A 27,924-nucleotide genomic window follows, 5' to 3' on the forward strand; every position below is an offset into this window, starting at 1 on the left:
GTAGGATGATATTCTCTCATCATGCTGGGCAGTAGCAGCGAGCTGCAGACCCCAGGCAGCCAAGCGATCGCCAGAGTGAACCACTGACATCCCCGTGTCTTCAGCGAGTTAGTCTTGAGAGTCATCAGAAGAGAGAAACTGATGTCCCTGTTGCTGTAGCCTCCCCATCATTCAGCCTTTCATTTTAGTTCAAACACTCCTCTGGCCCAATGTGCACCCAGCTGTGTGTATTAATAGTGAGAACCCACCCAGTGACTGTTTTTCACTTTCAGTATGGTATTCAATAAATTACCGAGAAACTCGGTGTCTCGTTATGAAATAGGCTTTATGTTAGATGATTTTGGTTAACTGTAGGCTAATGTAAGTATTCTGAGCCTGTTTAAGGTCGACGGGGATAAGTTATGGTGTTTGGTAGGTTAGATGTACTAAAAGCAATTTCAATTTACAGTAGGGGTTTATTTGAACATGACCCCCTCAGAGGTCAAGGAACATCTATAATATATTGCAAAGAAAAAATTTGCAGGGACATACACTAAAAGAGGTAACAGTGTTTATCTCTGGGGCGGGAGTACATGGGCATTTATTTTTCTCTGTCTCCCCTTTTCTCTACAAATCACATAATCTGATTTTGTAATAAGATAAAATAAATCTACTTCAACCCTTCATTTTGATGAAAACAAATCCATTAAAAAAAATCTTAAGTTTGTTCAGAAGCAGAAATGATTTCCAAGTTGCTATAGAGGCAATGTGCTCATTCTCTGAGGAAACTGACAGGAAGCCTCACAATCACAGCCCAAGTCAGATTCAAGGGGAGAATGGTGCCCACAGCTTCGGGCGCTCGCTGCAGCGCCTGTGCCCTGAGGCCCCTTCAGCTCACCTGCAGCCTGACCATCCTATTCTTGATGAGTCACCAGCCTCATCATCTTCAGAGCCATTTCCCCTTGGTCAGAAGGAACCTAGAACCAAGCAGAACCCAAGTTAGTGCTCCCTGTTCTGCTGGCGCTGGGTTCACGGGTGCATCCCAAGACCCTGCTCCCAGGAAGAGTCAACTCTGATGGTCACCTGGGAGGACAGCTATGCCTGGCTGCATCCCTTAAAGAGAGTCCCTTCTATGAAATGACCCCTGTGCTGGGCAAAAGTTCTTCTGGGCACCAAGTGTGTTTGGGTGGCAGGGGCCTGACAGGTCTGCATTTAGGAAAAATCCTTCTACTTCATCTGGGGCTGATGTGTTGATTTCTTTAGGAGGGCTGTGCTTGTGTAACTATAACCCCGCTAGTGCAAGGGAGAAGGAAGATTCTAGACATAAGTTTAAGTATTCCCTGTGTAGTAGGAGGGACCTCAGACTGGGAATGGAGTCAAAAACAAGCTGAGAGGGAAATTAACAGCAAATAGGTAAACAAATACAAATGAGACCCTTTGAGTGGCACTCCAATTTCTGTATGCTTATTTAATTTTCTTCTGTTTTCCCCCCAGAGTTTTAGAATAAGTCCTTTTAAAAAATCTCCTTCCCCTATATTATCAAAAGGATACCTCAGTTTCTCCTTTATAAAGATGGGGGTTGAACAATAGATGGCTCCAAATTCTGAAGTTCCAATGGTTCCATGATTCCCTGTGGCTCAATCCTGTCCTGGACTCTGCTGCTAAGCAGGGTTCCCAGAGGCTCAGGCTCGGTGGGGTTGACTAAACTGACATTTAATCAGCTAAGGGGAAGCCGCTGGGGGATGCTTTAATAACAGACTCTAAGAGCTATTTTAAGGCTGCCCCCAACAGATCTCTTGTTCTATCTGTGACAAACCAAGAGGAAATGAGTGAGCTTGTGGTTAGCTCCCCCCTTCCCCTCCTACCGGCCTCTGCAGGGACCCCTCTTTAGTAATAATGCTGTGCTCCACAACTTCCTACTAGCTTTTCCCCAATCGATACTGAAGGAACTCAGATACTTAGAGCCATAACATAATGTCCTCTAAACCCTATGTCCTGCTGCCTTATTCATTCTCTCTCCAGATCAAGTTTCTTTAAAGAGTGGACTACTTCCTTCTGGTCTCTTCTTTTTAAGATTTATTTATTTATGCACACAAGAACTGGGCTGGCCCGGGATCGAATGCATGCTGCAGTGGCTGAGGATAGCTTCATAGGTTGTGTCCCTTGCACCACCAGGGAGGCCCCCTTCTAGTTTCTTAAAGTTGTCGTCTTCTTGCTGTCGTTGCTCATTCATTTGCTCCAGGCCTCCCATGCGGCTTCTAAGCCCGACATTCCACTAAAAATGCTTGCCATGGTTACTACAAACATTGTTTGTGACCAAATGACTGCCATCGTTTCAGTCCTGTATGCCCTCTCAGCAGCACTCACATTACTGGGTCCTCTCTGCTTTGGAAAAGTCGCACAGCCCTGGTCTCCATCCTGCTTCTCTGGCTGTTCCTTTCTCCACTCTGATTTTAGGATCTTTCTTTTGCCTCCTGTCTCTTAAATACTGGTGAACCAGGACACTGTCCCCAGACTTTTCTATACCTGACTCCCAAATCTCTACTGCCAAGGATAAATATCTGACTCTGGATACACACAACTCATATACTGAATTGACTAATGGACACCCCACTTACTGTTCTACAGGCAAGCTGTTACCAAGTCCTGCCAATTTGTATCTAACACCATCAGATCCCTTCGTTGCTCCTTCTCTAGATTCCTATAAAAACCGCTCAGATCGGCTCTCTGGCCCAGTTCTGTTCCATGCTTTCTGCTGCTAGAGTGTTGTTTCTTGACAACAAGAGTGTTGTTTCTTCTTACCAGACAAATCTGATACTACTATACTTTTACTTAAAACCTCTTCTGTGGCACCCGTTGTTTTCCTCAAGGTGGTATGCAGGGTCCCTAACAGCCTCCTCTCCCCAGTGACCCTTCTAAGGCCTCAGTTGTCCCAAGGCCTCTCTGGACCCATACTCACTGCTCTCTTTGCTCTCACACCTTCTCCTCCTACCTAGCTAATTCCTGCCCATCATTCACGGCCACTCTTCCAGGTCCCCAGGCCTAGGCTGGGTCCCCTTCCCTGGCCAACTCCATCTTAGCATTTCTCAGCTGTTATTAAGAGTCTCTTTGCCTGTCTGCCCCACTGGCCCTTGAACTCCTGGAGGACAGAGCTGGTGTTACTTCCACTTTGCATTCCCAGCACCTGGGACAGTGATTAGCAGCTACAGAGACATTCAAATGTTTGGTCATTAAACAAAAGGACCAAAGAGAAACTGGTTTCTCTTAAAGCTTGCAACATTCCGTTTCTAGGAAGTTCTTAAGACTGAAGGTCAGGGAGGTTAATAATAAGTTGTCCCTGGCCAGACACCTAAGTATTGCCAGAGTGAGTCTATCAAATACCCCAGCTCCCCCTTTCCTCTGTATCAGGGTTTCTCAACCCTGACACCACTGACTTTTGGGTATTCAGTTCCATTGTTGGGGGCTGTCCTGGGCATGGTAGATGTGTCCTGGGATCCCTGGCCTCTACCCACTAGATGCCAATGGCACAGTCCCTCAAGTAACAACCAAAATTTTTCCAGATTTGCCAAGGTCCTCAGGTGGGGACATCCCAACTGAGAACAATTAATAGCCCTAAGGAGTGGCATGTGGACAAGGCACTTTTGTCTTCACCCCAATCTCCTTCAGCCTCTCAACCAGCCAAGTAAATACCCTATGTGCTTGCTGTGCCAAGAGCTGTGAGACTAGTCTCCTAGGCCCACTTTCCAGCCAGAGTGCTCCCTCAAGCCTTTTCTCTAAAGAGATTCTGTCCTAGGAACATGGAGCCAAAGACAGATGGCAGGCCAGAGGGCACCTTAATGTCTCAATTCATCTCCCCCAGGAAACCACACTACTGGGGAGGAAAGACACTGAATTTAAGTGCCTCCAGACCAAAGCGTGACCACAAAGGAAGCATCTGAGTGGAGCCTCCTGCCTTCTGCCACTCCTCCCTTTGGCTCCTTTGTAGGGGTGTGTGTGTGTGGGGGGGGGTGGTGGTGGTGGTGGATTTAACCCTCCATAATCTCCTTCAGTTTCTGTAAAGCCACTCAGTCAACATACCCTGTAAGGTAAAAAGAGAATGTTCGCTCTGTACATGTAGGGGTGGTAGAGTCTCATTGCTTTCGACCCAAAGCTTCTGAACTGACATTCTGGAGCCACCGGAGCTCTGAAACATCCCTCACCTCTCTCACCCCCTGGCAACTCAGTTTTACAGTGAACCAAGCTTTCCTTTTCACTTCCTGAAAATGGCAAGACAAGACAATTTCCCTATTCTTTTCGCAGGACAAACTGTTCCCTTGGAACAAAAACTGTTAAAAAGAATATGCCGTTATGTTCATTTAAATTAAAGAGGAAAGAGGGCCTCCTTGGTGGCGCAAGGGGTTAAGACACAACCCATGAAGCAATCTGCAGCCACTGCAGCACCAGTTCGATCCCCCGGCCAGCCAGGGAGCAACCCACATGGCGCTGCAGACTTGCCTGCTGTTCCCCTCAGCAGTGCATTTCAGTCAGTCTGCCTGTCCTGTTCCCCACTCTGTCTCTGGTGAATCCTCACACCATCCACACCTCTGGCCTTGCAACCCAGTTCTTATATGCATAAATAAATAAATCTTTTTAAAAAAATTAAAGAAAAAAGAAAAGAGATCCCAGCTTAACTCTCTCAGGAGGATTTGCTCACTAAAATGAGAGTTTCTAGCCTCAGATGAATAAAGTATTAGTAGCAGAATTTCATTAGAAACCTTGAAACTTGCCCCATTGCAGAGCATGTTTAAGACCCCCCCCCCCCCACCACTCCCTCCGCAGTGCACACAGGCATAATCCATTGCCTGTGGCTTCCTCCTCAGTGAGTTATAGTGAGTTATAGCCTGGCTGATTCTCTCACCATGTGCCCAGCTCTGAGAATCCAGTAGAAAGCCAGGTTCTTATGTGACTTGACAAAAGCAGATGTTTCCGAAGATTCAGGGTCACTGTACAGGGCCTTCCACTTCAGCTGATTGAATTTAGACAGTTCTGCCCACTTCAGTTTCCTCACCCAGGCTTCCTGACCTGCCAAGAGGGACAGAGAAGGGCCATGCATTAACAGCTATATAGAATGGAAAAATCTAGTCCCATACCCTGGCGTTTTCCAAATTGAAATATGCATAATAGTCAACCTGGGATCTTGTTAAAATGAAAAATTGGGTTAGTAGGATTATTAGGGCTGGGTGGGGTCTGAGGCCCTGCATTTCTGACCAGCTCCCAGTGACACCCAGGCTGGCTAGGAGAAATCTAACAGCTATGATATGTGCCTATTTTTGCCTGACAACCTCAATGCCTATGCCCCGTACAAACGAAATTGGGGACCTCGGAAAGCAACATGGCCAGCAGGATGGAGAAGTCTCAAGGGTGCAAAAACGCCAAGGGGGATCACTCGGGCAGTTCAAGGTTGAAACACAGAATGTCTTTACATTGTCCTTAGTGCCCTGGGCTTGCAAGTCACAAAAATATTCAGTCCTGCTGACTTGCACATCATACCCCTGACACCATGTGCCTCAACTGTCTGCCAGTTCTGAGAACCTGCCTCTACCTGGCCCTATGGAAGCCAGAAGTGAGCATATGGTGGGAGCTGGGATGACAAGGACTCCACAAACACCATTTCCCAGGGTCTCTCGGGTAACAGAGCCGTAAAGGGCTAGTTATTATTCACCTTGCTGTGTGTACCACCTACTGTGACAATGCACAAAAATGAAGCTTCCCCTCAATTACATAGTGTATTTCCTCAATGGCCACAAAATTTAAAGTGAGTATAGGTATTGTTCTTTTCTTTAATCATGCCTGAATGGCTTTAAAAGATGGAAGGACTCAGTCTTCTTGGCCTAAGACAACTCCTCTCTCCTCAGAGAGTCAAGGTCAGGGTTAGATGAACAGAACATGAGATAGCCTCCCAACTGGCATTTCATCGTCACCAGCCACAGGACTGATGTATCTGAGGCCAGTACCCTCCCCATGCAACTGCCTCCAGGTGCCACTCAGGGCAGGCACCTACCCATCGTGTCCACGATGAGATCGAGCTGTCCATTATACACAGTCACATTGACGCCGGCTTCCAGCAACTCATCCACAATGCTGATGACCGCCTTCATGAAGTCCCCCTGCATGTTCATGAAGACGTTGGGGGCCTGGGCTGCACATGGAGAAGGAAAAAGGTGGAGCAGCTTGATGTCTGTCAGTAACTGCTACGTGACCCCTAACTAAGACTGAATACAGGTGCCTCACCAACAGAGACCAACTGGCCTAGAGATTGCCTGGAGTTGGTCGTGTAAAAGGGAACGTGACACGTGCTCTGTTCACTCAAGAGCTAGTGATGATAGCAATTGCCACTTGTCATGAGAAACTGCAACCCATAGAAGTGTACAGCCCAAGGAAGCAGGGAGGTTCAGAAAACACTATAGAAGATTTTGCTCTCAGGGAACAAACTGTGATTTGGGGTCAATGTTGCTGAGCAATGGGCCAAGTTTAAGTTATGAACAAGTGGGGTCACCCTAGTTATATACCAAATGAAAGCAAACCAACTCAGAGCTTGCCCTCAGCAAAGCCATGTGATGACCAGCCCCAGGCAAGAGAAATGGTCAGCATGGCATTCCTGCTGGATTCCTGGCCATCACCATCATTGTCATCATCATCATCACAGTACTGAGTAACAATAGCAATAGCAGCTGTCCTTATTTTCATTTGCCAATCAGTGTACTAAGCAAGTACTTTATGAGCAACATACCATCTCCCCTTCATCACTGCCCTGGGAGGCAGTCCTAATTGTGCAATGGGCAATGAAAATGAGGCTCAGAGAGGCTAAGAAACACACACAGGGTGAAACAGCTAGTTGATGGCAAGCTGGAATACGAACACGGGTCTGGATGACTTCAAAGTATATGTGCTTAATTACAGATTGAAACTCAAGACACTGAGGGTATTGGCCAAGGTCAGTTTCTCCTTTCCAGACCATATGCAGACCCATCTGGAGCCACAGACAGATGAGTCATACAGTTTTCTCTTATCAGTCATCATCTGCAAAGTGGAGTCCCCTTCCCTGTCTAACCACACTGGACAGGGAGGGTCATTAAACCTGAGAAGCTGGGCCTGGAAAACACTATCATGAAGAGAAAATGAAGGGGTTGAGCTAGAAAAATGTGTTCCTTTGAACTGCATCTGGACCTGGGGTCCTGTGACTGTCACATCTTTCTTCTCCATGCCACAGCTCCCCACGGCTGCATATACCCCTTCAGCCTTGACACTGTATTTTAACTTACTCTAATCCACCTTTTCTTCCTTTCTAGAAAACTTAAAGGAGAGAGGAGAATATGAAGACACCGGGCCCAGGATGTGTCCTCTGCTGAGTACAGGTGAGATAAGAGCCTGTGTCCCACGACAAACTCAGGGCCAGAGCCAAGTCTTAGCTTCTCAGCCATTGTCACAGGGCCACCTGAGAATGGACTAATGACCATAGCTTTGGAGATCTCAGATACAAATGAAGCTCCCCCAATTTGGATGATTTCTCCTCTGGGAACCAGGGACTCCCGATTGCTCAAGATGTCCCTATGGGACTGAGCAGGAACTTAGCCGAGATTTCAACCCAGCTCTAGCCCTTGACCTTCAGACTAGAGTGCAGGGCAGCCAGGCCACATCCAGCATCAGGATGCTTGGGAAGGCTGGCCAGAGCTGCACAAAATCTGCCCAAGGAACCTTTGCTGGAAGTCACACCCCCAATAGACTGCAGCTTGGGCCTGCCTTTTTTATTTCAACCTTTTATTATGGATAACTGCAAACTGACTTAAAAGCATGTGATGACTCCCATGTAACCAAAAAATATCAGCTCATAACCAATCACTTCATTTCTCTGCCCTACTAACCCCTCCTGTTGAACTAATATGGCTTGTATCTGTTGCTTCTATATTTGTTTGTACTTCTACAAAATGTGGATAATAACGACTGTTCTACAGTTGCCACCAACAAAACCCATTCTACAAATTAAGAGGCTTTGCACCTCTCTTTACCCCCTACTAATTAAGTCACCTACAGTGACTTAACTAGCTCACATAAGTACCTCCCCAGGAGCAATCCTCAGGTATGATTTTGAGCTTCTTTCGGATGGGACCATTCATGAGCTGACTTAAGGCATCTTGGTGTAGGCGTCTCACGTAGCGCTGGCAAAGATGAACTAAAACAAACTGGTACACAGTGAGTCAAAAGGCTGGAAGGAAGATCAAGAAGGTATCCTTTCCAACTGCTGGAGATGCTGTGTATAAGAGGGTGACTTTCAGATGGAAGAATGAAAAGAATCACCTCCATACACCCCAGATGGAGGAAGAAAGTCATAAACATGTTGAAAAGCAAAGTGGCATTAATTTTGATTGCTGCATTTTTATGTACTTTGAGAGTCGCTGAACACAGCCAACGGGAATCAACTGAAAGGTGAATGCAGGCACCTAAAGCCTTTATACCCCTCTAAGGAAGGAGGAGGCCAGGCACGCAGTAGCAACAGAGAAGCTGGGTCAGCTGAAAGATAACTCAACCCAGCCTTCGGGAGGGTTGATGTGGCAATTTGGTGTGTAGAGGCTGGTTTCCAAAAACACTGGGTTAAACATAAGAAGTCAGAGGCAAGGGACGTCCTATTCTATGATTCCACTGACATGAAATGTCCTGAAAAGGCAAATCTAGAGGACAGAAGGCAGATCAGTGTTTGCCTGGGGCTAAAATGGGAAAGAGAATCCACTGCACACAGACATGTTGAGTCTTTCTGAGGCGACGGAAACATTCTAAAACTGGACTGTGGTGGTAACTGTACAGTTCCATGAATATTCTAAAAAACAATACACTTAAAATGGGTCAATTTTATGGCATGTAAACTATATATCATGAAACTTTTAAAAACAAGATTGGCTTCCTGTTGCCTAGAATCTGAGCCAGTCTAACAACTACAGGGTTCACTCACCTAGGTGGCTCTGGGTGAATTCTAGACTTGACTTCATTGCCGACATGGGTGTGTCTTTTGTTAAGATGTTGTAGAAGTTCACCCCATCGGTGTTCTGAAATAGAGAAATATATAAGGCACCTTCTTCTTGATTGATGATCATTGTTACAAACCGGAAAGGCACCTGGCCTGTCTTGTGCATGGGCAGCTTTAACTCTGTAAAGTTGTTGGGACCAGAAAGAAAGGCAGCGCTGAAGGTGCTATGTCCAGCTGTGTCAGCCTAGTCTCCTGGGGGCTGTGAGCAGCTTGCACCAGCATTGCTCAGACGCTGCACAAGAATACCAGGGAGGACAGACCCGGGGAGGGTCCTACCCAGGGAATTCCTCAGCCGGTACGTTCATCTACCTGGCTCACTGGGGTCAGCAAGGATCCCAACAAGGGGCCCCACCCCTGTAAGGCACATGTTTCTTTGAGAATCCACATTTAGTCAAGGGACAAGCAAGTCTCCCAGGCACTGTCATTCCTCAGGCCTGTCAGGTTTATCATTTGGCATGTAATCATTTCCAGGGTAGGGAGACTCAGGATGGATCCTATTCCTGACACCACCAAGCAGGGCCTTCCACCCATGGGAAGAAGACATGCAGGCTGTGCCTCTGTCCCCCTTACCTGTTCAATGACATTTTCTGCTTTCCCCCACAGCTCTGTGGCCTCTTTGTAGCGTCCCTTATTTACGGCATCCAGGACTTGCTCTGCAACTTGAGACACCTCTGCTAGTCCTTGGTCATCGAGAAGAGACTGGAAGGAAAACCAGGTATAAAAAGGCCATCTGGCTTAGAGACACACATCTGGCATTGCTACAGTTAGGGATAGGTAACAGAAAGAGTAGGAAGGAGGCTCTCCTTGCAAGCCACTAGGTTACAATGAAAGAAATACAGCAAAATAACTGACTGGAGATGGTGGGTATGTGGTTGTTCACAGGCATCTTTCAACTTTTCTGCATATATACCTGAAAACTGTTATAATAAAAAGTTGGGAGGGCTTAGAAATTTGTGTTTCTTGTGCCTTAAGAAATAGGGTAACTGTCCCCAAAGTTAGCTGTTGCTTAGGGTCTCCAATTTTTTTTACATTTTAAAAGAACAGGTTTATCAGGAAAAGGAAAAAGAAAAAGGCACCTGCATAGTTACAGGCAGGCAGGAGAGTCGCCTGGGTCTCCAATTTTATTCCCTAAGGAGCAGTGCCAGCCTCATGGGCTGAAGCTCAGCTCGCTTCTTCCTGCCTGGGGACAGAGCCAGGAGAGGTCAGCTGAACTATTTATCATGGGGCAGGAGGGTACAGAGGTGAAGACCCATCAACTTACCATGCTGTACAGGTAGGGTCCCCAGGAGAGCACCGAATCTAAAGGAAATCACAAGTTAAGTTTTTCATGCCTCTGTCCTTCCAAAGAAACACCTACCATTCATCCTTAAAGCAAAGACAGAAGCAAGAGACCCAGTGGTTTTGAGTCTGCAGGCTCCTTTACTCACTAGAGCCCACAGAGGAGACAGTCTTGGTGGCTGGGAGGTGGGAGGAGGGTGGGGGCCTTTCTGTTGACTCAGGCGTAATGGCATGTTAATTTTGCCTGATACTGGCCTAGCAGGTAAGTCCCAGCCAGTGATGGTAGGCAGTGTGTATGCAGGTGGAGCTCTTACCTTCAGACTTCTAGGTTTTCTTTTGTCCTTTTGATGGCTTAAAATATTTCCCCGCCCTCACATTTCTGTTCTGCATCCTGTTTGTGCCTCCCATTTGGAGTCACTATATTCTGCCTAGTTAATTAACAAATGATTTTATAAATCATTGGCTATACTGCCAATGATTCATTTCTATTTCACAAATAAATTGAGAATTTACTAAAGCTAGCAAGGAGTTTTAGAGGCCATAAATATGAGTAAGACAATGCCTTCCCTTAAAGAATTGGGCTTGGTTTAGACAGATGAACAATCACCATGACACTAGGAAAAGCCTAGTGCATTGAAAGATGCGCCAGCAATGAACCAAGGACCACAGTTCATCAAGTGCAAAAGGCATGCCATTCCTTTGCTTCAAAGCTTTCAATGGCTCACTGAGGTTGACTAGCTCAAAATAGGTTCCAAATAACTTCAGTTCTGCAGGTTTTTAATCTAAGAATTGGAAGAAAAATGGATTTTTCCAGCTAATTATCTTAGGGGTTATGCAAAATATAACACATTTCTTTACTGCGGGACTTCTCAGAACCTTTAATGTACCTGTGACCCTCAAAGAGGTACAGCCAGTATTCAGCATTCCCCAAACTTATTTGACCACACAGTCCTTTGTATAACACCTCATTGGAATTGTATTCAGAGGACACTGAGAAATGCAGGCATACCAGGTCCTCCAGGACTAGCTTCCATTCATCGGTGCATATCACCTATCAGGCTGGTACCTTAGTTTGTTAAACTACAGAATAATCTGCAATTCTCTAATGTATCCTATTCCCTGTTTCACCTAGACCAGGCACTGACTAACCTTTTCTGTGAAGAGACAAATATTAAGTGTTCCTGGCTTTGTAAGTCTCTGACCCAACTACTCAACTCTGTTGCTGTATCCTCTGAACAGCCACAGACAAGACGTGAATGAATGGATGTGACTGTCCCAGTAAAACTTATTTACCCAAGCAAGTGGCAAGACAGACTTGACCTGTAGGCTGTAGTTTGCTGACCTCTATAGACCTGAAATGTTCAATAATAGGACTTCCGCAACAATGGAAATATTCTATGTATCTGTGTGGTCCGAAGTAGCCAAGAGCCACATGTAGCTACTAGGCATTTGAAATGTGAATGGTGCAATTGAAAGACTGGAAATTTTGAGTCATTTTTAATTTAGTAGTCACTCGTGGCTATTGCTGCCCTACTGAACATTGTAGGACTTTTAAAGACATGAGTGTGTCAGTTTATCTCACCTATCAGTTGGCACAATACCAACTACCCACTAAGCAGTTAATTGTTCACAAAAATTAAATGCACTTCTCCCTCAAAAAGCAAGTACTTCTAGGATAGATGAATGCCATTTAAATTGGTTGCGGAAGAAGGGATTAGATCTGAGTGGGAAGATTCATAAGAAGTAGGTCATGGCAAGATAGATTTTGCACAGGATGAACAACTTGCTAAGCCACGAGGCAAAGCTTACTGGTCTCCTGGGAGTTTTCTAGTGTAATGGCTAAGTGCACAGGTTCCAGTGTTTGCAGGTGGCTCTGAATCCTGGATTTAGCTATGTGCCTTTAGGAAAATTGCTTAACCTTTCTGAGTCTCAATTTCATCATCTCCCAAATTGGAATAATAATAGCATCCATCCCGTGAGTTGTTATAAGAATTAAATAAAGTTAACACATGCAAAGTACTTAGTGCTGTTATGAAACTGTGATGAGACCACACAAGGAGGTGTGAGGGCCAGTGCTATAATTTTAAGTGAGACACCTCGCAAGAAACCTCTGCATCTTTGTGCCTCTGATCAGGTCATCTGCAGCTTCATGATGTTCCAGGAAGTCTAGCTAGGGAGGACAAATAAGCAGGAGCCCTTCTCAAAAACTAACTCAGAAATGGCAGAGTTATGCCATTTCAGTCCTTCCCTGGAGATGGCAAGAATGCTGGAGGAAATAACCATCCCAAGTAGCATCAGAATATCCTAAAACTGGGGCCTCCCGAGTGGCCGCAGCGGTTGAGCGCTGGGTTGCGAACCTGCCCGCGGCCTCTACGGCGCTGGTTCGATCCCCGGCTGCTCCCCAGCCACCAGAGGAGGGTCCCACATGGCGCGCAGACCTCTCCTGCTGCCCGCTGCTCCCCTCAGCAGTGTACTCCGGTCCTTCTGCCTGCTCTGCAACCCGCTCTGGCTCTGGTGAATTCTCTCACCCTCCCGTGCTTCTGGCTGTACCCAGTGCATGTGTAAACAAAACAAACAAACAAATAAATAAATAAACATGCCTCTATTAAAAAAAAAAAAAAAAAGCTGTAAAAAAAAAAAAAAAAAGAATATCCTAAAACTGTTTGGGACTCAGTTCTACAACCAGCCACATCCTTATCTTTTAGGGGGAAAATATTACCTTTTTATAAACAATTGTCTTTTAAAACTGAGCACAATCACATCACAGGTCATAATATATGACTCAAAATGTCAATGGTGCAGGGATTTAGAAATCCTGTGTTAGAGTGAACTCCACCAAAGTGATTATTTCAGATGTCTAAAGCCACGCCCTGATATGCCTACAACATAAACAACTTTTGTCTGTACTCTCAACAAGGATACTCAAGTTTTGAAACAGAACCTGAGGACCTATTCCAACCTGGTCTCACCATCAACATGAACAACGGGTGGGGACTTTGCCCCAAATGCACATAGCACATCAGGGTGGCAAAGGGGAGAGGATGACAAACCCCAACAGGTTACTCATTCTGTGTGAGAGGGAAAATTCCATCATATCTCTGATTCTTTAGAATATATTCAATTGCAGGGGCCTCTCTGGTGGCAGAAGGGGTTAAGCGTCAGCACTATGAAGCAATCCGCAGCCACTGCAGCATGAGTTTGCTCCCTGGTCAGGGAGGTGACAAGTTCGATCCCTGGCCAGGGAAGTGGCCCACATGGCACAGACCTCTGCTGTCTTGCCTGCTGCTCCTCTCAGCAGTGTATTCAGTGAATCCGCCTGTTTTCCCCACTCTGTCTCTGGTGAATTCTCTCACCACGTCTCCCACCCAGCCTACACCCCAGCTCTTGTATACATAAATAAATAAATCTTTATTAAAAAAAAAAGAGTATATTCAGCCTGACTCCTGTGACAATCAAATAAGAGAACTTGGTTTAGGCCAATACAGGACATAGTAGGTGCTTAAATGAATTTTCACCCTCAACTTTCTCAGACGCTCTTGGGGCACTTTCTGTGCTGACTTCTCCAAGGACTTGGGATTATAGTATTGTTCTTTGATCTGGACTACACATCCCAGGGAAGAATGGGAAAAATGAGTAAAGAAATGCTTAGAAACCCCATACTTACCAACAGGAGAGATCCAGGAGTCACCCAAAGCAACGCCAGCAAAGTTGCACTGGATGGTCCCTTGCTGAATGGCCTGAAAGAAGAGGAGCCAAGACACATCCTTGCCATGGGGACCCAGGGCCACCATCCCATCCTCAAAAGGAGGGAGCTCAGCCTCTCTACACTGCCTTTCCTGAGCACAGAAAATTTCCACCTTCCTTTCCAAGATTCCCAGGGTGTTCCAAAGACTTTGGAAACCCACTAGAGAGCAAAAGTCTTTCATGCAACCATTTGCAAAATGAGTAGATACTTTCTCTCTACTGTTTTCACAAGGATCTTGGAAAAATGACGGTAGGGGGTGGGGGAGGCTTGGTAGATCCCCCCACCCCCAGTCTTCTTTAGGAAGAACACTGCCACCCCTCCAAGGTCTGTCATTTCTCACAGGGGGCTCGTTGGATACAATCATCACCACCCAAGCAGAAGTCACTGAGTGCTGGGAGGCCTCTCTCTGCAGAAGGCCCTTGAGAGTGGGATGGATGCCTTAGGATGAGAAACGTATATTACCTTTCTGCTCCTCTTATTCATTTAAAATAATTCATCTGTCCAGGGCCTCCCCGGTGGCGCAGCGGTTGAGCGCTGGGTTGCGAAGCTGCCCGCAGCCTCTGCAGCGCTGGTTCAATCCCCGGCTGCTCCCCGGCCACTGGAGGAGGGTCCCACATGGCGCGCAGACCTCTCCTGCCGCCCGCTGCTCCCCTCAGCAATGTGTTTCGTCAGTCTGCCTGCTCTGCTCCCCGCTCTGGCTCTAGTGAATTCTCTCACCCTTCCGCGCTTCTCACTGTCCCCAGTGCTTGTATAAATAAATAATAATAAATCTTAAAAAAAAAAGTCTTTAAAAAAATTTTAAAAATAAATAAATAAATAAATATAATTCATCTGTCCATTAGCAGGAAATTGGAAACAAGCTAAGTATTTATCAGTAAGAGATGTGGAATGATGCAGTTTTAAAAATGTGAAGGCTCTTTATGGACTGATGATATGAAAGCTCGCCAAAGTATACTGTTAAGGTACAAAAGAGAGACATATAGAGCAGTGTGTAATGTTCACTGTCACTTATCATATAAAGATGAGGTAGAAGAATATATATAAATTTGCTAATATAATATGAAATATTATAAGAAATATAATATTATGAAATATAATTATATGAAATATAAATATATATGAAATACTTGAGGCATCTAATAACAGGGGCTTCCCTAGGGGCGGGGGACAAAGGTAAAAGGAAGAATTCCTTAGTATACATTCTATATTTTTAGATCTTGAATTATATGAATGGACAAATTATTCAGAGATCTAAAATAACAATGACTAGTCTGGCTTTAACATTAGTAATTAAAAACAAAGAATTTTGTAATGAGTGGGTTTTTCCAGAGGGACTTATTTCAGTTACCTAAAAAGCCCCAGGTAGTTAGCCCCACTTCATTTTTTTTTTTTTTTTTTTTTTAGTTTATTTATCCATGCATACAAGAACCAGGGTACAGGCCAGAGATGTGAGCAGGTGAGAGGATTCACCAGACAGAGCGGGGAACAGAACAAGCAGACTGACTGAAATACTCTGCTGAGGGGAGTGGCGGGAGAGACAGGAGAGATCTGCCGCGCCATGTGGGAATCTCCCTGGATGGCTGGGATGGAACCGGCGCTGCAGAGGCTGCAGACAGCTTCACAGAGCTGCGCTCAACCACCTGCGCCACCAGGGGAGGCCCAGTAAGCCCCATTTTATAGAAGAATGTCGGTCAACAGATGTAAACAAAATGAGGTGGGGAAAAAACATCATTTTGAAACTTAATAAAATTCCCAATTTATATGATAATTTTAAATAAATGATTAAAAATTGATGATAATTTTAAATGGATGATATAACCATTAGGTGAAAAGGTAGATGAAAAACTGAACACACAGTTCAGAGGGCCGACAGTGGACTCAGACAAGAACTAAATGTTATGTGACTTCTGATTTGAAGTAAAACAAAGTGCACAACATCCCCTGTAGCAGAGGCTGGCAAATTTTTAATAAAGGGCCAGATACCAAGTATTTTAGGCTCTGTGGTGCAATTACTCCTCTCATTGCAGCGCTAAGGTGGCCACACACAACATAGAAACAAAGGAATGTCCTCGTAAAACTTTGTGGACACTGAAATGTGAATTTCACGTAATTTTCCTGTATCATTTTTTTTTTTTTGAGTCTCCATGCCCACCCCCAACACTACCATTTGACGATGTAAAAACCATTCTTAGCTTCTGGGTCTTATCAAAACCAGTGGATTTGATAGTGGGCCATCATTTTCTCAAATATGGTATACTAGAATGTATTCTATCCAAAACTTTGACCTTGAATTCATCAAGCCTTCAGATATAGCTTCCAGTTTCATAGGGAACACCATGAAAGATATTATCAGACAAATCCAGAAAATGGACATTCTACAAGTCATGTAACCTGTTTTTTGGTTTTGTTTGTTTTTTTACCAAATCATGGTCATAAAGAAGGGACGCTCTAGAGGAAAACAGATATTAGGGGCATCACAGATTCAGCTTATGGATCTGGATAGAATAGTCGCTTAGCCAAACTGACTATAAAAGACATGTTGGAGCCAATTCAAGAAATATATTTGAGATGAAAATTTAATGAAACGAGAAGGTGATACTATGATTAAAAAAGCCAGGCTGAGCAGGCTGTAGACAGTATGCATGTAATATGATCTCACTTGGTTAAAAATTTATTCTTAAAAGGGCAGAAAAAGATATAGAAAGCTGTACACTAGGTGTGTTAACACTGGTGATCTCCAGCTGGTAGGAAGGCGGAATTTTCATTTTCTAATTTGTGCTTGTTGTATTTTCTAATTGTTGCAGTGCTCACACACTGCTTCTTATAAAAGGTTCAGTTTTAAAAAGATTAGTAAATCTTAAATCATACAAGTTCATAATATAAAATTTAAACAAAGGAGAAAAGAAATGTGAAAAAATTTTGCTCTTTCACCTCTGCCTCATCTGTACTCACATTCACTAGGTAACTACACTTAACATGTACCCTTTCAAAGCCTTTCTTTGCTTTTACAAACATCATTGTGTGTGCATGTGTGGGCATTTGGATTCTTTATCCTATTGCATTTAATCTAGTTGTTACTATCACACTATTCTGCTTTCAGAAGTCTTAGATTTTGTTTGATATTGGGTAAGGGAATCTTCACTGTTCCTTTATTTTATTTTTTTTAAAGATTAATTTTTTTATTTATACAAGAACTGGGGTACAGGTGCGGGAGGGTGAAAGGATTCACCAGAGACAGAGTGGGGAGCAGCACAGGCAGACAGACCGAAAGCACTGCTGAGGGGAGCAGCAGGAGAGAAAGGAGAGGTCTGCTGTGCCATGTGGGTAGCTCCCTGGCCAGCCGGGAATCGAACCCACGCTGCAGAGGCTGTGGACAGCTTCATAGCGCTGCGCTCAACCCACTGTGCCACTAGGGAGGCCCTTCACTGTTCCTTTAAAAACTTTTTATGATTCTATCACAGGCTTACTCTTTCTCTACAGGGTCCTATTCAAAATATATTTAATATCAAGAGTATAAAACAAACAATGGTCAGTTTCAATCTAAACCCAAACCACAAAGCCATCTTCCCTTTTACCTTGTGAAGTTCTAGACCAATGCCAGCAGCCATTTTTCCTCCATAGGACTCTGAGAAAATGTAGAATGGAATTTTCTAGCAAAAAAAAGGAGTTTATAAAGAATTAAGTTTCCTAAGTGCCTTGTATTTCACACAATTTAATTTTAATTCACATGAATTTTAAAGTTGGATTGCCTATAATGGCCAGACAAAACAAATCTACTTTTGTCTTTTCCTCTGTATCTGATTAAAATACTGACTTTGAGGTCATTCTTTCAAACTTAAAAATCATCTTTAGAGATAACAGAAACAAAAGCCCTCAACCCAGTTTTAGGGGTAGAAAAGTGCTCTCTAGAATCAGCTGGGCATTGAACTCTTGGGGAAAATTGAAGATTATTCTGGTGAATGCAGTAATGCCATTGTTAGCCTCCTGCTTAGCTGTTTCTGAGCTTTTGCTTACCTGGAATTCCTTGTGGCAATCGAAGAATGTCTTCAGGAGAACCATCATGTCTGACGCCACCGTGGCAAGGTCTTTGGCATATGCATCACTCTTGTTCACATAACTGTAGCCAGTGCCCACAGGGTTATCCACAAAGAGCAGACTGGCAGACTGGAGCTGCAGACCACAGGATGTCACCAATTATTCACTGATCATCTTATACAAGCTTAGCAAAAACCACACATGAGGATACTGGTGAGGTTCTGATTCAGTGACTAAAAGGAAATTGGAAGGAAAAAAAGGGGGACAGTAACATAGACTAATACAGCAAAAGGAAGGCAAAGATGAAGAGAAATGAGAAGAAACGGTTAACATATCCACAGGGATCAAAGAATCTAAGCTGTGACTTTTCACAAATACAAATGTCTTAAATGTAATATGCCAGCACAGGCAGAACCACACATAGTCAGTCTGAGCAACAGTTTAGTGCAGTGAGAGAACATCCAAGGTCTGAATTCCACATATCAGTTTAAGATGAATCCAGTTTCTATACTGGCCTGGTTCCCTATACACTGCAAGAACAGAATTTATTCTACTACCTATCCTACTATCTTTTCCAAAGACACTACCGGATTTTACATCTGAAAGGACCTTTAGTGATGGCACAGTCCATCCATGAACTTTAATGGTCAGAAAAAGCCAAAAAGGGCCCAGGACTTATCTGAGGTTACAGAGTCAATGAGGAGTGGGAGCATCAGGCCTAAGACCCGATCTCCTCACTTCTCTTTCTGTTCTCTTCTCTAGTCATAGCACCTTCTTAAAGGTGGGACTCAGCCAAGTCAGTGAGGCATTCTGTTACTGGAGTGGAAGGGATACAGGAATGTTCCAGGCCAAGGCAGCACCTTGTGCAAAGGCCCTGAGGCAAGTAAGTAAAGGTACTTAAGGAAGACAGATAAGAGAATGAAGGAAGTCAGAGGAACCTTAAGGAAGAAGTGATCCTGCAGTGAGTCTTAAAGAATGGGAGATGTGTGATAAGCTACATATGAATGGGTGGCCAAAGGTATGAAGTCCAAGCTAAGGCAGCTTTCCATGTAGAAGCCTGAGGAGAGTTCTGAGCTAGACACAGTGAAGTGAGGAGTTGTCAGCTTCACAGGGGGCATCAAAGATTTTCATTGAAGCAGTTGGCAAGGATGGAGCGCCCAAAACCTGAAAAGAGAGTGTAAAAGAGAAGGACAGAGTACTGGGAAATAGCAACACATGAAACATGGGAATGACCAACAATGCTGTAAAGTTCAATGAAGATGAATTCTAAGAAGGAATTCTAGTACATGGGCTTGAAACAGGGAAGCTTGCATGCCCTTGGGACAGTAGTGCCGGTAGAGTGATGGGGACAGACCTCTGGGTTAGGCAGTGCTTCCCAATCTTGTCATGACCACAGCAGGAAGAGGGCACACATTGCCTCCCAGAGTTAAAGCACTGGGTTTGCTAGCAACCACTCTTTCCCTCCCCCAACACTCAGGATCAGTATTGCTGGGAAGCTGGAGTGAATGGGCAATAGCAAAATACAAAGAGCACTTGTAAGAAAGAGTGGTCGCTGAGGGGACTGGTGGAGTGGCAGTAGACGTGTTGTTGAGAGTATGTCATTATATTGGGAAAGACCAGTGTATGTTTGCACTCTGAGAAAACAGGCTAGAGAGAACAATGCTACATAGAAAATACTAACTAGGGGCCTCCCTGGTGGCACAAGGGGTTTAGACGCAACCTGTGAAGCTATCCGCCACAGCCTCTGCAGCTTGAGTTTAATCCCCGGCCAGGGAGCTACCCACATGGCACAGCGGACCTCTCCTGTCTCGCCCACTGCTCCCCTCAGCAGTGTATTTCGGTCAGTCTGCCTGTTCTGTTCCCCCTCTGCCTCTTGTGAATCCTTTCATCCCCACATCTCTGGTCTGTACCCCAGTTCTTGTATGCATAAATAACTCTTCAAAAAAAAAAAAAAGAAAATGCTAACTGCCTAAGTGGAGTCTGGGAGGAAGAGATCTCAGCAGGGAGGGACCACACTTGATGTTTTCAGGGGGATGGACAGGGGGATAAGAAGGGGCAAAAAGAGAAGTACACTTATTAGAAAGCCCAGAGGGAGGACAGCTGGTGATTGGACAGGTTTCTGTGTGCTCCATGAGGCAGGTTCACTCCCGATGGGGGAGGAAGGTAGAGGGGAAGCCCCAGGAAGTGGCGAGTGTTGGCAGCAACCGGTGCCCTGAGGAAAGGAGAGAGCAGGAACACAGAGCAGAGGGGAGCAATGAGCTGGCAGCAAAGCCCGCAGGGGTAGGCAACCTAGGGGTAGGGACAAGGCAGTGGACAGAGAGACTGACCTGAGTTGGGTGGGGCAAGGCTGTAAAGGGAAAAGGATGAAGGAGCCAGGGGGTGGGGGATGACCAGAGAGGAGTAGGGATGGAAGTGAAGGTAAGAATGGGGAGGGGATGGAGACAGAGAGCCAGAAAGACATTAAAAGGGCACAGGACAAAGGACCTAATGTCTTAATAAAGTGAAGAAGGTAGGAGGGTGATGAGGAAGCAGAAGTGACTGAGATTGCAGATATGGCCAATATGTGGGCAGTGACATGGTCCCGGGGGTCTGTTAGAACAGATTCCTGCAGGTAAATAGAAAGAAAAGTCACTGCGCTGGGGTCAATAAGAGACCAGTATAGGATGAGCTGCCCCAGAAATGGGAGAAGCCAGTCAGAGAGGACACCTGTAGACAGTTCCCCAGGACCTATGGGGATGAGAAAAGGGTGACTGGGAGGTACTGCTCAGTTTGTGGGCCCACCCAGGATGGGGCAGGGCTGGTGGGGCTCAGCCCTGGAAAGGCAACAGAGCAGTTTCATAGAACCCATCTTCACTGTACCCAGGTTGTTTTTCGTGGTTTGAGGTCACTATCAAGGGGCCCAATCTCCTCAAAGTTTCCAAATCCAGTGCTGGAACCGCCTGGACCACCCTGTGGAAGAGAACAGAAACAAAAATAAGTCCAGAGAAAACTTTAGTCAGAACACAGTTTTTACAATGGATGACCACATTCATTTTTAACAATTTATGCTTTAGCAACGGCTGTGTCACTCCTGCAGAAAAGACACCATTTGTCGGTTGCAGCAGAGCTTTCTGCACTAACCAAGCCTGTGTGACAGCTGCTCTAGTCTTCCTAGTAGCAAGCGGCCTGAGCTAAGAGCCCCAGAGGGGACTTTCTGACCCAACTCTCAGAGCTGGTGCCCTGGCTGCCCTGGGTTGGCTGGCCTTCAGGATGCTGTGTGTATCGCTTCTTGGTCTTGTGACTAAGACCAACTGCAGAACATCTTGTCCAAGACCCTCACCTCAGACAAGCAGTAAGGCCCAGGGAGGGCCTTGTGACTGTCCACCCCACCCCAGTCTCCCTAAAGGTGTGAAGCTATCCAGAGAATGCCTGAGGCTTGATAAAGGACCCAGACAGAGGAGCAGTTGCCCAGATGGGTCCCTGGGTCATAATGTAGCAAATGCAGGCATTTCCCCCAGAGTGGAGAGCACCTGGCAGCAAGACATGCAGAGACAGCCAAGAATCTGAACAGAGTGTGCTGCTGGGGCCCCGAGCTGTGGGGGGCAGAAGCCCTATGGGTTCTGAAGGGCTAAGAGAATGGAGGAGAGAAAAGAAACTGAGGGGTCAAACAGGGTGAGTTTGGGGAACTCCGAGATGGGAGAAGCCCTTTAGAAGACGGTCTGGGGAGGGGCCATAAAGGCTTTTCTCAGCAAAATCTAGGGGCCAGTTCAGCTAGGCAGGCAGTGATGAGAACATTATCAGCCAAGGCAAGGGTTCAGGCCTAGGGCCTTCTGTGCAAGGTGGACAGGAAAGGGAGTGATGCAAAAAGGGAAGGGGAGAGCGTCAGGCAAACAGAGGCCAGGGCAACCGGCAAGAAAAAAGACATCGTGGAGTTGGAGCTCAAGGGTGACTGGAGAACATCAACAGGGAAAGACTTTACAAAACTAGTTAGTGCTTTGAACCCACACAGCTTCTATAAAATGGGGAAGCTATAGCTCTCTAATTATATACTTTATACCTTGAGATGTGCTGATACAGTGGTAAGACACTCACAAACCAGAGGGAGCTCTCCATACAGTGATATTTACTGTAACAGCAAAAGTAAGGCCGCCGCTCTGATGTCCGCTGGGAGGGAATGGTTAGTAAATCGAGACATGTCTACAGATGGGAATGTGACACTGGCGTTCAGAATCAAACTACAAAAGTAAGTTGGCAACACTGAAAAATACTTATAACGCAAAACATGAGGTAAGTGTGTATCCTTCAAGTGAAAGCTTTTCCAGTCCATTTCGGAATCACTGGGATGAGACAGAACCAGGAGGGGAGCTGGGATCCTCGAGGGCTTGGTGTTTGTGGGAGAAATCTGATTTTCCTGAAGCCCCCATAGAGCTGATGACTGCTCCAGGCAGGTGCTTCTGTTCTATGTGAGAACATTCTACTGCAAATCCTTTGTTTGTCTAAATTTTGGGAAGGATGCTGTCAGGTCCAGGGATAACCAGTGACTCCAAAATATGGTCAGTTATCAGCAACCCAACTGAAGTGCTCACTTGACTTGAGTGCACCTAAAATACTGGCTACTCCACTTGGATTTCCAAGACTCAATTCTCAACAGCACAGGCGGCCTCAGTGGGCTGCTAGAACAGCTCTCCTTTTAGTTTGTTATTACTTCTTCCTCAGTCATAAACTTATCCCTCCTTTGGATCTCTCAGAAGGTAAGAATAGGGGGCCTCCCTAGTGGTCTAGGGGTTAAGTCTCAGCGTTATCAACACTATGAGTTTGGTCCCTGGCCAGGGAGCAACTCACATGGCGCAGGAGACCTCTCCTGTCTCGCCCACTGCTCCCCTCAGCAGTGTATTTCAGTAGATCTGCTTCTTCTGCTCCCCACTCTGTCTCTGGTGAATCCTCTCACCACTGCACCTTTGGCCTATACCCCAGTTCTTCTACGCAAGATAAATAAAGACATTTATTAAAAAAAAGGTAAGATTAAGTTAGTCAGTGGATAACCTTCAAACACCTGTACTCAAAGATTTTACCCAACCAAAGGTCACAAATTGGACTGACCCACAGGGCCCAGGAAGACCATCAGCTGGCACAGAGAAATCAGGTGTGAGTGGAAGGAGTTCCCTTCAGAGTCCTGTCTGCTAGAAGGCAGAGGCCCCTCAGCTTCAGGATAGTGAGTTCAGGCCCTAAGTTGCTGGATCTCCTGGTTTTTGGAAAAAGGAAGGAGCTGTCTTGATTTTAAAATGTTAGCAACAACTCCAGTCTGCAGATCAACCAAAAGGACCCTTTGCAACTTCTGAAACTCAGTGTTTTTCAATTTGTACGCCTGAGAACCCAAAAAGTGCCCCAGGGCAGATATGACAGAGGCCAGGCTGACTGGGTGGGGATGGGCACCTGCCCCGTCCCAGCACTTCTACTTTCTGCTTTGGTTTCTGTTTGTGAGCTTCACATGGGAGTGAAAAAGTTCTGCTCATTAATAAGATTGAAAATCACCAAAATCCCCTAGATAAGAAAACAAAGCCCAGAGAAGAGAAGCTGCAAGTGGTGGGAAGAGATCAAGAGCCCCGCTATAGGAAACCCAGTGACCCCATCTTGGCTAGCCAACCCCCTACTGTTTCTTTCCTGTGTGTTAACCTGTTAACCTGTGCTGATGCTCTACACATCATCCCCGACATCTGATCACTAGTTTCACACAAGAAAGATCATGCATAAGAAGTATAATAAAGGACCTTCCTGGTGGTGCAAGGGATTAAGACGCAACCTATGAAGCAATCTGTAGCCACTGCAGCATGAGTTCGATCCCCGGCCAGGAAGCTACCCACGTGGTACAGCAGACCTCTCCTGACTTACCCGCTGCTCCCCTCAGCAGTGTATTTCCGTCAGTCTGCCTGCTCTGCTCCCCACTCTGTCTCTGGTGAATCCTCTTACCACCCCACACCTCTGTCCTGTACCCCAGTTCTTATAGGCATAAATAAATAAATAAATCTTAAAAAAAAAATAAGCAGGATAAAGACCCCAGTGCATGTGCATGGGGGGTAAAGGGGGTAGTCCTGTCTATCAGGATTCCTGTGCATATGTTATCTTGAACAAACTTGAACTGTGACTGTCTTCTCAATTTGGGGGAACTTATTCATTCCCATAGTTGTACACCAAGTCTCCAGAAAGGCATACTGTGATCATGCTGAGAAAGACAGGCCCCGCCCTGCAAACTGCACATTTGCCTTGAAAAGTCTGCATCTACTGAGCTGGAGGCAAAGCCTGGGGCCCTAGGAGGCTGCAGAGAGAACACAGACATCTTCAGAGGAAGTCACATTTGCTTCCCATATGCCCTATTTACTGGGGAGCAACATGAGCCCCAGGGTGGGCATGCCTACATTTTCCAGAGGCTGAAGCAAGACAGGGTTCCTCAACCCCTCCCTAGAGATTGGCCTTTCAGGCAGGTATGAGCCTCCTCTAGATGCTATTTCAGGAACTCAAGGACGGTTCCTCTGCCTGACCCCAAATACCTTTCAGCTAGCTCCAGGCTCTCAGGATTGCAAAGCAAGCATACCTAAGGAGGAAAAGAGCCCAACAAGTAACACGAAGATACAAAAGGCTGGCTCCTTTTTAAAGACCAACTTTTCAGGAGCAAGAAGTTGGGGTTTAGGAAATAATGGCAGGAACTGGAGGAAGGGCCCTCAGCCTTTGCTTTAGAAACTTTCAAAACACTTTGCATTAACATATAGTCAAATGTAGCTTCAGGAGATCCACCGCTGGGCTTAATATAAAAACACCTTCCTACTCTCTAACTTGGTCTCCACCTACCATTGCCTTTGCCTGCTTCAGAAGTCCCAGTTTAGGAGACCTCCGGCTGACTATGAGACATCAGCCCAAAGAACAGAGTAGTAAGTGGTGAAACCAGGTTCAACCCCAACCTCCAAGCTTCACCAAGAAGTGAAGTGACTTTTACCTGAAGCCACATGACCAGAGGCAGTTCTGAGAAGTTCTTGCAGGAGTTAGTGGCATAGTAGAGCCACCAGAACATGTGGGCATCCTTCCGGACAGTCACATAATCCCATACTTCCTTGCCCTCCACCATGGGCTGGTTGATGACAGCTCCTGAAACAGAAGCAGTGTGATTTTCTGAAGAATGGCTAATGTTCCAGGTAAATTCCAAGTCCAGGAAGAAGGGCCATTCTAGACTAGAGATGATTTGGTTTAAATCATAGGCAACTTACTCATCCCAAAATATTATGGAGATGAAGAGGGAAAGTCTCAATTAAGAAAAAAACAAAGAAGGGCCTCCCCAGTGGCGCAGCGGGTTGAGCATAGCGCTATGAACCTGTCTGCAGCCTCTGCAGCGCGAGTTCGATTCCTGGCCAGCCAGGGAGATTCCCACACGGCACAGCAGACCTCTCCTCTTGAGCCCGCTGTTCCCCTCAACAGTGCTTTCTGTCTGTCTGCCTGTTGTGTTCCCCACTCTGTCTCTGGTGAATCCTCTCACCCTCCAGCGCCTCTGGCCTATACCCCAGCTATTATATAGATAAAAAAGAAAAGAAAAAAAAAACAAACAACAAAGAAACCTAATAGTGGCAGAAGAAGTTAGGTCTTTCACTTTTCCCTCTACATCCTTATGCAATGTTTGGGTTTTTTAATACTAAACATGAAACAATTTTATAATTCTGTTTAAAAAGAAGGGAGAGAGACAGATGTAAATGTTGGTTAAAGAAAAATCTCAGAATGCAACTTGTTGGTTTTTATGTTGCATTGAATACATGTTGAAAGAAGTATCACAAATTTAGGGGGCAAAGATGATTTGTTTTATTATGTCAGCACCTGTGAGTTTTTTTTGAAGAAGAAACAATGGGAATGTAGGTTCTCTCTTAACATTCTAAACAAAGCAAATACTAACTGGATCAAGTATTTTGAATTTTAAATGTTAAATATATATAAAAATACAGTTGAGTGGTTTTCTGACCTCTGGGTGGGAAAAGGATTTAAACATATGCCAGAGGTCATAAGGAAAAATAGCAAGATTTGAGGACAGAAGATTGTTATATTTCTGTACAAGAAAATTTTTCCATTAAAAAAATTAAAAGGCAAACAACAAAGATCTATAATAAATATGTATACCAATTCAAAAAAATTAAAAATCCTGAGTAAAGGCTGTGAGGAAGTAATTTGTGAAAAAGGCAGACACATATTTGATCAATATGTGAAAAGATTAACATCTCTAATATTCTAAGATATGAAAATTAAAGCAATAATGAAGTCACTAAAAAAATCTTTGCTTATTTGAGAGACAAAAAATGATGCCAGGGAATCAATGTCCACAGAGAGACAGAAGGCTGGCCCTCTGCACTGTTAGCAAGAATGCCAACTGCACCCGCTGCTCCCCTCCCCAAATGTATTTCAGTCAATCTGCCTCTTCTGTTCCCCACTCTCTCTCACCCCCCACACCTCTGGTCTGTACCCCAGTTCTTGTATGAATAAATAAATAAATAAACTTAAAAAAAAAAAAAAGAATGCCAACTGGCATACCTTTGGGGAAGGCAAGAAATGTAGCATATATGTGTCCCTGTGTGCTTGTGTATGTATACACACAGAAGTGCAGGTTAAGTACACTATGTCACCCTTTGCTAAAGTAACAACTTTCAAGTTACAGTATCATTTTTCTCAAATACCACCCTGTAGGTGAAAAAAGGCTGGTGTCAAAAGGCATGGCAAGGGGTCACCCTTGAGACCTGGAGTCCTCTGCCTCATACCTCCCTTTTTCATACATTGTGAAGGGAAGAACAAGTGACCCACTGAAGAGATAGGTGTGGATGAACCATGCTGTTTTGTAACTAATAAAGAAGATTAAGAAAACCAGAAAGTGTCTTGAGGTGCAAAACAGAATAGTTAGGATATTGCAGATGTGCCTCTTAGATTCTAATCACTAATAACACAAGATTGCAGTCTCCTTGAAAATGACACATAAGCTTCAGGTTCCATCCGACCTAACTCCTGGCGCTCCTCCCCTCCCCAGAGGTGACCACAGTTAAAATGTGACAAGTCCCAGTAACAAGCTGATGGGCCATCTGAACAAAGGAAAACCAAATTACTAAGCTACTTGTGTAAGATCACGAACCCAGCTTTTAGCCAGTTCGAATTTTCAGTTCCCGATTCAGAGAAGAAGTAATTTTGCTGAAAAGGCTGCTGATTTTCAAATCATCCTGCTAAACCAAAAAGGATCCCGGTGAAAGATGTTATTTCTGTCTGTTCGGATCAAGTAGTGGGAAAAAGTCGTTATCTCAGTGAAACAGCCCCTTCCTGGTAGGACTTTTCTCTCTTTTAAACCGCATGTTTCATTTCAAAATAAAATGATTTTAAAACCCCATTTAGTAGTCACATCACTTCACAAAAGGGGAAGTGGACTTGGGGTCAAGTAAACACCATCGATCAGCACTTTCTGCAATCATACATTTTGCATGGTTCTACCAAGGCGCAGGACAGAAAGGTGGCACCAGACCTCCCCCGGCCAGAGAAGGGCAGGAAAGGCTCTTTGAATTCGGGGTGGGGGGGTGGGGGGAGGGAGAGAAAGTGAGGTTCAAAAGCAATAGAATTAGACAAAGTAGTAAGCGGGGGAAAAGAGGTTTGTCATTAAGAGCAAACCCAGGAACAGACTCATCCCGGAGAGAGAAATAGAGCTAGAAGGAACGAATAGATGGAAGCATGATCGCTCCTAAAGTACCTTTCGCCCCAACCTACCTGAGCTCAGGCCCAGCAGCAGCAGCAGCTGCAGCAGCAGCAGCGGCGGCGGCACTAGAGGGCTCCGGGGCGCGGGCTCCAT

At 45.2% G+C, this 27,924-nt stretch overlaps 1 protein-coding gene across 1 annotated transcript; it reads right to left on the reverse strand.

Annotated features, from left to right (window-relative positions):
- Positions 1–893: 893 nt before the first annotated feature.
- SCPEP1 (serine carboxypeptidase 1) lies at positions 894–27,924 on the reverse strand (the record flags this gene model as incomplete). The annotated part of the gene is made up of 13 exons (XM_084236682.1): positions 894–956; positions 4,877–5,040; positions 6,020–6,157; positions 8,075–8,188; positions 8,963–9,056; positions 9,608–9,736; positions 10,299–10,336; positions 13,980–14,052; positions 17,636–17,710; positions 18,075–18,230; positions 20,955–21,044; positions 25,063–25,211; positions 27,843–27,924. 13 exons carry the CDS (start codon positions 27,922–27,924, stop codon positions 894–896), a joined length of 1,365 nt encoding a protein of 454 aa, XP_084092808.1.

This window comes from Talpa europaea, assembly GCF_964194135.1.
Source record: "Talpa europaea genome assembly, chromosome: 7".
NCBI lineage: Eukaryota > Metazoa > Chordata > Mammalia > Eulipotyphla > Talpidae > Talpa > Talpa europaea.